We start from the raw sequence: 8,739 nt of genomic DNA on the forward strand, positions 1-8,739 counted from the left end.
TAGCTTAATGGTGTAGGTGCATATCCAAAACTTGAAAATACATTTTAAAATGTTGTAATTTATAAAATTAGTATTAACATTAATGATAGTTTGGGAAACTCTTTTAATTCTCCCTTTATCACACATCTAACTATAACATTTTTGTTAGGCAGGAAAAGCATGTGCGTACAAACTGATTGGATATTTCTCACTGATCCAACAGCATTTCAGCAATGTAACAAATTTTGTCTAATTATTATTTTATGCACAAAATTAGAGTCCACTGTTAAAACATGATTGTGTAAGAAAATAAAGGGACAACATGGCATGAAGCCAAGAAAAATTGAGTTTTAGGCTTTATTTTCTGTGTCAAACTGCATAGTGCTCATAATGAAGTTGTGAATACAGCAGTGTTGGATGGCTATAGAAGGATCCAGTTTAATTGCTGGCCATGGTGTTCTGCAACCAAGTGTTGAAGATGCAGACCTGAAAATAAAGACAGTGAGACGTATGTTAGTCCAAGAATCCCAAATTAGACAGAAATGAAAACATTGAGCTTCACGTGTCGTTTATATGTAGCTTTACTATTTGATTTTGTTTTACCTTGGTGTAAACACCGGGATGGTTTTTCTCAGCACATCCATAGCCCCAGGAAACAACACCCTGGAGCTCGCCGTTGCACACAACAGGGCCACCAGAATCACCCTGGCAACCAGAAGATCAAGACTTCAATAAGTTGGCAAATAACTGGAAAGATACTAGGCCTATATTTTCAGCATCAATGGAAAAGCAGCAGGGGATTCCTGTCTGAGACTTGTGTTGATTTGAGTTGGTCCATACCTGGCAGGAGTCCTTGCCTCCCTCCAGATATCCAGCGCAGAACATGGCATCAGTGATCATTCCAGGGTAGGAGTTATCACAGTCGCTGTAAGACAGGATGGGGATTTCCAAGCACTGCAGCTTGTCACCATCATCCTCTGAATGGTGTAACACAGAGGTTCATATTAATCTCTAAAGAAGAGGTAAACCGTTCTTGAAATTAGAGTGTCTGTATCTTAGATCGTACTCACCGTAGCTCATGGTGTCGCCCCAGCCAGAGACTTTGCACATGGTGCCAGCAGGAGCGCAGCTACTGGGGAGAGCCACAGGCTGCACATACTGGTTAAGGGTGGCAGGGCTGCTGAGCTTGATCAGCATGATGTCGTTATCGATGTTCCAGCTGTCATAGTTGGGATGGCGAATGACTTTGGAGGACTGGATGAACTGCTCAGTTCCCTCGCTGTAAACGATGTGGTGCTCTCCCAGACGCACTTCAACATGGCTGGAAAGAGTTTAAAGACAGAACATGGTGACCAACACAGTAAAGAAGGCAAATTTGATCAATTCAGACCCTTCATCATGAGGGCACGAGCAGCCTCTATCGACTTACGACTTATAGCAGTGAGCAGCGGACACAACCCAGTTCTCGTTGACCAGGGAGCCACCGCAGAAGTGGTAGCCTGAGTTCAGAGACACCTGATGGGGCTGAGAGTGGGGAGTGCACTCATACCCTCCGACGATCTTGTCGTCCTCCAAGGCAACTAACAAAGACAAAAAATTACATAAAGGATGAAGCAAGAATTCCAAAACTCATTCCAATAGCTGCTGTGATGTAGAGAGAAAAACAAGCTTACAAGCAGCTCCAATGAGCAGAACAAACACCAGAGACCTCATGGTTGCTGAGTGATCTTGTTGATGAGAGAACTTCATCTGCAGCCGTGGTTTATATTGAACAGTAGGTCTGAGCTTTGCATAGCACGACACCTCCCACCGTTATCTGCGTCCAATCAGACTTCTGAGCTAAAACTCTGAGTGATGGAAAAACAAACTTTTTGGCCAACTCTTGTGCCAAGAGTTGGGTTTCAAAACTACAGCCATGTGGCAAAAATAAATTTAATCCAGTTTTAAAATTCATTTCAGGCAAATTATTTTCACTCGTTATATTTTTGATATAACAGATCACCTGAAGTACTTTTAATGTTTTGAAAGGTTTTTATTTATTATTTCTATCAACTCAGAGATTATTTCAATAGCAGTGGGCTGGTTAATATCACATATCCAAGACACATCTCTTCAAATCTCATTACAAGTGTGTTGATTTAAATAAAGGACAAGATAGCAGTTATATTCCTTATGATATTGGATAACAATGCAGTCAGAATTCAGCTGGTTTGTTGTAAATGTACAGTAAGCAAAGGGGAAAGCAGTTTTAAGTTTATGATGATGAGAAATCCCCTAAGTAGTGCCTAACCTTCCTGACTTAAACAATGCTCACTTGCTCTTACATAGCTGAAAACATATTATTGGAAGCAAGGTTTATTTTCTACTGATTCAATTAAGCAAAACCTTTTGTTAACCTTTTAGTAGTTTCCCTGAATTTTGTTATAATGGCTTGTCATAACTTAAGATGAAGAGGCATTAATAAAAATAAAACATTATTCACAAAGAATATGTCATTTTTGGAGATTCAGAAGTAATAACTTTAAAAAAGTATGTGTAAAGCTGTCGTAGATGTGTAGAGATGAAAATAATTGAAGAACTTTTTTATTGAACAGATTGTATTGTTGTTTGCTCTTAATATTTTTTGTTCTTTCTCTCACTGTTCTTGTGTTTGTTTTTCAGTGACTTCGAGGGACTTCAAAGGTTGCTTGCGATAAAATGTTTTATGTGAAGGGTTTTTTTTATGCTCTTGGACTCTGAAATTTGAAAAACTTATATTTCTAAGTAGCCATTTATTTATGCTGAGCATGAAAAAGCGGGAGAGTTCCTAATCCCCCCCACCCCCTATAGATTTATATGCATAATTCTATTTGCAATTTTGTATTTTTTAGGGTTATTTTTTGGTATAGATTCCTATGTATCAGAAAAGTTAGGCAGCAAAAATGAATTAGATTTAATCAAATTATTATTTATAGTTGACCGTTATAAAGGTTTAAAATCCTTCAATATTATATCTGCCAGGTATGTTACAGTGATTCTCAATATTACCTTGAGCAATGGCATCCTGTGAATTTACCAACTGTGTCAATCAGGTCTGGTTAAATATTGCTAGAATTCCAGCAAAATGTCCTGAAAAAAACTCATATCTGACAGCTGCATGATAACTAGCTATTAAAGTGGCCGTTTCCACCCTGACTTGCTATTACTGGAACAATCGGGTCATTGAAGAGAGATGTTTTTAGGATAAGGACAGGAATAATGTTATATTTTATAACCTGAATACTATTGCTGTGACATGACTACATGACATACCACAGTCAGGAACATTAGGAACTTTGCAAGAATAATTGAATGTTTAAAGCTGTTTTGTAAGAAAGGGTAAGGCAATGATTGAGTACTTGTGAAAAACATTAAGAAAATAACACAAATGCCTGTAACAAAGACGAAGGTTAATAGTTTGCTACTAAAAGGAGATAATAAATTGATTCATGTATTTGCACATAGGAGTATTTAGCAGTATGCTTTTTATGGATCCCAACATTAGAAGGAAGCCATTTAGATATATCCGCCAAGTATTAATTCTTGGGGAAAATAACTGCTGAGGAATGTCTGAAGGCATTGTACTAAACACTGAGGAATAAATGGGGAGCAAGTATGTAAGCAGACATGGAGTAAATGGTATTTTGCTTTATTTCCTAGGAAGAAGACTTACTGCTGTAGTTTCATTCAGATGGAGATTACCGGTAATAGGAGTCTTAGTGCATTCAGCTTTCTGAAGTGCATACAGTAGTAAAGATTAATTTAGACAAAAGTGGGCACAATTAGCTTTAAGACATGATTTAATCAACAAAATATTTAGAAATTACTTAAATTGGTAAAACAAGGAAAAAATTTCGATGTTGTAGGCATGAGTTGTTAAATTCAAATGATCAGTCTGAGAAAAAAAGAAACATAGAAAATATATTACAGTTCTGCTAAGTTAATTTATATTTCATTGATCCATAGCCAGTTATGTCTCAATGTATTTTTTTAATAACAAAACAATCCAATATACAGAAACATATCATCCAATATTTAAAAGAGATTTAAAATCATTTGATTACTTTTCCTTTCTGACCTATAGTTCCAAAATAATGCAATAAAGTCTAAATTGTTAATCTAACTGGTAAAAAGTTTAATATCTAGGAAACTTAGCTGATCACATGAAATCTCTAACTTTGAAATAAACTTTTGAGTTGGGATATGGTGACAGAAGTAGGGCAAGGCAAGGCAAATTTATTTGTATAGCACAATTCAGTACAAAGACAATGCAAAGTGCTTTACATGATTAAAATATAGGAAAATAAAACAGAATCAAAGCAAGTGGGAAATAAATAAATTAATAAATAAAATAAAAAATGCAGAAACAAAAAAGAACATTAAAACCAGTTGGAGTAAAGAAAATGAGAAAGTTGAACTAATGATGTTTCAGTTGAACTGTTTAACTAGAACAGTCGAAGGCAATCCTAAACAAATGTGTTTTTAATCTTGATTTAAAGGAACTCAGGCTTTCTGCACTTTTACAGTTTTCTGGACGTTTGTTCCAGATAAGTGGAGCATAGGAACTTAATTCTGCTTCTCCATGTTTAGTTCTGGTTCTAGGTATGCAGAGCAGGCTGGAGCCAGAAGACCTGAGTGGTCTGGAGGGTTGATACACTGATAGCAAGTCTGTGATGTATTTAGGTGCTAAGCCATTCAGAGATTTATAGACTAACAGAAGTATTTTAAAGTCTATTCTCTGAGATACAGGGAGCCAGTGTAAGGACTTTAGTACTGGGTAATTGGCTCTACTTTCTTAGTCTCAGTGAGGACACAGGCAGCAGCGTTCTGGATCAGCTGCAGCTGTCTGATCCACTTTTTAGGCAGACCTGTGAAAACACCATGGCAGTAATGAATTCGACTAGAAATAAACGCATGGATTAGTTTTTCCAGCTCATGCTGGGACATTAGTCCTTTAATCCTGGAAATGTTCTTCAGGTGATAGAAAGCCGACCTTGTAATTGTCTTTAAATGATTTTAGAGGTTCAAGTCTGAATCCAGCACTGCACCTAGATTTCGGGCCTGATCAGTGGTTACTAGCTGAAGCGACTGAAGCTGTGTGCTAACTTTAGATCTCTCCTCTATTGGTCCAAATATTACTTCAGTTTTGTTTTTATTGAGTTGAAGAAAATTATGGCACATCCAGGCATTGATTTCTTCTAAGCATTTCCTCAGTGCTTGAACTGGTTCATAATCACCTGGTGACATGGTGATGTAAAGCTGTGTGTCGTCTGCATAGTTATGGTAGCTGATGTTGTTGTTTTTTATTAACTGAGCGAGGGGGGAGCATGTAGATATTGAATAGGAGGGGACCCAGGATTGACCCTTGGGGAACCCCACATGTGATTTTTGTCATCTCTGATGTAAAGTTACCTACTGATATAAAAAACTCCCTGTCCTTTAAGTAGGATTTAAACCAGTTGAGAGCTGTACCAGAGAGGCCGACCCAGTTTTCCAGGCGCTCTAACAGGATGGAGTGATCGTCAGTATCGAATGCTGCACTGAGGTCCAATAGTACCAGTACTGTGGTTCTTCCGCAGTCTGTATTTATACGGATGTCATCAAACACCTTGATAAGGGCGGTCTCTGTACTATGGTGAGCACGGAAACCTGACTGGAAAACGTCAAAGCGGCTGGTCATATCTAAGAAAGTGTTTAATTGTTGAAACACAGCTTTTTCAATAATCTTACTGATAAAGGGGAGGTTTGAGATGGGCCTGTAGTTCTGGAGTATTAGTTTGTCTAAACTGTTCTTTTTCAGCAGTGGTTTCATATTTGCTGTTTTTAGGGACTGCGGAAAAACAGAAAGGTCAGATAGGGTAACATCAGTAACATTGACTTTAGAAATCCTCAGACCTTTAGTGATGATCAAGTCTAAAATATGTCCCTGTTTGTGCGTTGGTTGTTTAACATGTTGAGTTAAACCAAAGTTTCTGTGTCACACAGTTCTTTTGCACTTCTGTCTTCAGGGTTGTCAACGTGAGAGTTAAAGTCTCCCACAATAATTAAACAGTCATAATCAACGCATATCACAGACAGGAGATCACTAAAATATTAAAAAAGTTTGATGTGGACTTAGGAGGCCTGTAAACATTTAGAAACTAGTTCATACCGGGCTCTTTACCTGGAGAGCCAAATGTTCAAAAGAGTCAAATTTTCCCAAAAACACCCTTTTACACTTCAGTTAATTATTAAACAATGTTGTCACTGCTCCACCTTTCCTTTGCTGTCTGCTCTTATAAAGAAAATTGTAGTTTGGAGGAGATGTCCGGAGATGTCCTTACTACCTCGGAAGAATGCCACTCACACTGAGCCTGGTTCTGCAGGAGCTTCTCCCTTTTAAAAGGAGGTTTTTCCTCTCCACTGTCAATGCATGCATGCTCAGTGTGAGGGATTACCATTATGTTCCACAATACAATACCAGCGAAAATTTACAATCACCTCACCCAAAAGAGGACCATGTCCAGCAAAGTCCATGACTCAATGCAAGTAATTGCAGCTGGTTTCCCTCGGATAGAAAACATTTCCTGAATCTGACTGTATGATCTGGTTGAAGTGCATCTGTAAAATGCCTGCCACCCTGTTTACACTTCAGCTTTGTGAAAAGTTGTAAGGATTAGTGATAGTTTGGGAAATGATTATAATTCTCCTGACACATTTAACTATTGGATTATTCTTTAGGTATGAAACGTGCACGCACGTAAAAATATTAAATATTTCTCACTGATCCAATTTCCAAATTTCAGCAATTTAACAAAATGTGTTTAATTATACTATGTGCAAAATTACAGTACACTGTTAAAACAAGATTGTGTAAGAAAATAAAGGCACAACATGACATGAAATCCAGAGAAATGGAGTTTAATGCTTTATTTTTTGCGTCAAACTGCATAGTGCTCAGAATGAAGTTGTGACTACAGCAGTATTAGATGGCTATAGGATCCAGTTTAATTGCTGGCCATGGTGTTCTGCAACCAAGTGTTGAAGATGCAGACCTGAAAATAAAGACAGAGAGACATATGTTAGTCCAAGAATCCTACATTACATAGAAACAAATAACTTGAGCTACATACATTTATATGTAGCATAACTATTTGATTTTGTTTTACCTTGGTGTAAACACCGGGATGGTTTTTCTCAGCACATCCATAGCCCCAGGAAACAACACCCTGGAGCTCGCCGTTGCACACAACAGGGCCACCAGAATCACCCTGACAACAAGATCAAGACTTCAATAAGTTGTCAAATAACTGGAAAGATATTAGTCCTATATTTTCAGCATTAAAGGTAAAGAAGCAGGGGATTCCTGTATGAGACTTGTGTTGATTTGAGTTGGTCAATACCTGGCAGGAGTCCTTGCCTCCCTCCAGGTATCCAGCACAGAACATGGCATCAGTGATCATTCCAGGGTAGGAGTTATCACAGTCCCTGTCAGACAGGATGGGGATGTCCAAGCACTGCAGCTTGTCACCATCATCAACTGAATGGTGTAACACAGAGGTTCATATTAATCTCTAAAGAAGAGGTAAACCGTTCTTGAAATTAGAGTGTCTGTATCTTAGATCGTACTCACCGTAGCTCATGGTGTCGCCCCAGCCAGAGACTTTGCACATGGTGCCAGCAGGAGCGCAGCTACTGGGGAGAGCCACAGGCTGCACATACTGGTTAAGGGTGGCAGGGCTGCTGAGCTTGATCAGCATGATGTCGTTATCAATGTTCCAGCTGTCATAGTTGGGATGGCGAATGACTTTGGAGGACTGGATGAACTGCTCAGTTCCCTCGCTGTAAACGATGTGGTGCTCTCCCAGACGCACTTCAACACGGCTGGAAAGAGTTTAAAGACAGAACATGGTGACCAACACAGTAAAGAAGGCAAATTTGATCAATTCAGACCCTTCGTCATGAGGGCACGAGCAGCCTCTATTGACTTACGACTTGTAGCAGTGAGCAGCGGACACAACCCAGTTCTCGTTGACCAGGGAGCCACCGCAGAAGTGGTAGCCTGAGTTCAGAGACACCTGATGGGGCTGAGAGTGGGGAGTGCACTCATACCCTCCGACGATCTTGTCGTCCTCCAAGGCAACTAACAAAGACACACAAAATTACATAAAGGATGAAGCAAGAATTCCAAAACTCATTCCAATAGCTGCTTTGATGTAGATAGAATAACAAGCTTACAAGCAGCTCCAATGAGCAGAACAAACAACAGAGATCTCATGGTTGTTGAGTTTTTTTGTTGATCAGAGAACTTCATCTGCAGCCGTGGTTTATATTGAACAGTAGGTCTGAGCTTTGCATAGCAGGACACCTCCCACTGTTATCTGTTTCCATTCAGACTTCTGAGCCAAAAGTCTCTCAGTGATGGAAAAACAAATTTGACTTGTGCCAAGAGTTGGCTTTCAGAATTACAGATAAGTGGCTCAAATCAATTTAAAGTTTCCTAAAATTCTTTAAAGTAGATTAACCTTAAACATGACAATATGCATGCAATGTGCTGTTAGACAACCTTTTGGAAGTCACTGGAAATATCCATATGTCCCAAGATCTCTGTTATTTCTTTTTTGCTAGTAATATATATTTTTAGGTCAACAAGTGGCACATTTATTTATGTACAGTTTACTATTTCAAATAAAAAAACATACAAGTTGTGATCTAAACTTAAATTTGGCTTAATATACAGATTGAAATATACAGATTTATCCA

The 8,739-nt window shown here is 38.6% G+C and overlaps 2 protein-coding genes across 2 annotated transcripts; both read right to left on the bottom strand.

Moving 5' to 3' along the window:
* Positions 1-344: 344 nt before the first annotated feature.
* On the bottom strand, positions 345-1,788 carry LOC119771900 (trypsin-1-like). The gene is made up of 6 exons (XM_038268139.1): positions 1,653-1,788; positions 1,409-1,559; positions 1,050-1,300; positions 820-956; positions 583-684; positions 345-465 (listed from the first exon to the last, which is right to left on the bottom strand). Exons 1-6 carry the CDS (start codon positions 1,726-1,728, stop codon positions 418-420), a joined length of 765 nt encoding a protein of 254 aa, XP_038124067.1. The 5' UTR covers positions 1,729-1,788; the 3' UTR covers positions 345-417.
* Positions 1,789-6,884: 5,096 nt separating this feature from the next.
* On the bottom strand, positions 6,885-8,266 carry LOC119771899 (trypsin-1-like). Its single transcript, XM_038268138.1, has 6 exons — positions 8,215-8,266; positions 7,969-8,119; positions 7,568-7,860; positions 7,380-7,516; positions 7,146-7,247; positions 6,885-7,031 (listed from the first exon to the last, which is right to left on the bottom strand). Exons 1-6 carry the CDS (start codon positions 8,252-8,254, stop codon positions 6,984-6,986), a joined length of 771 nt encoding a protein of 256 aa, XP_038124066.1. The 5' UTR covers positions 8,255-8,266; the 3' UTR covers positions 6,885-6,983.
* Between the last annotated feature and the right edge of the window lie 473 nt (positions 8,267-8,739).

This window comes from Cyprinodon tularosa, unplaced genomic scaffold, assembly GCF_016077235.1.
Source record: "Cyprinodon tularosa strain WSP-4 unplaced genomic scaffold, ASM1607723v1 ctg694, whole genome shotgun sequence".
NCBI classification, from domain to species: Eukaryota; Metazoa; Chordata; class Actinopteri; order Cyprinodontiformes; family Cyprinodontidae; genus Cyprinodon; species Cyprinodon tularosa.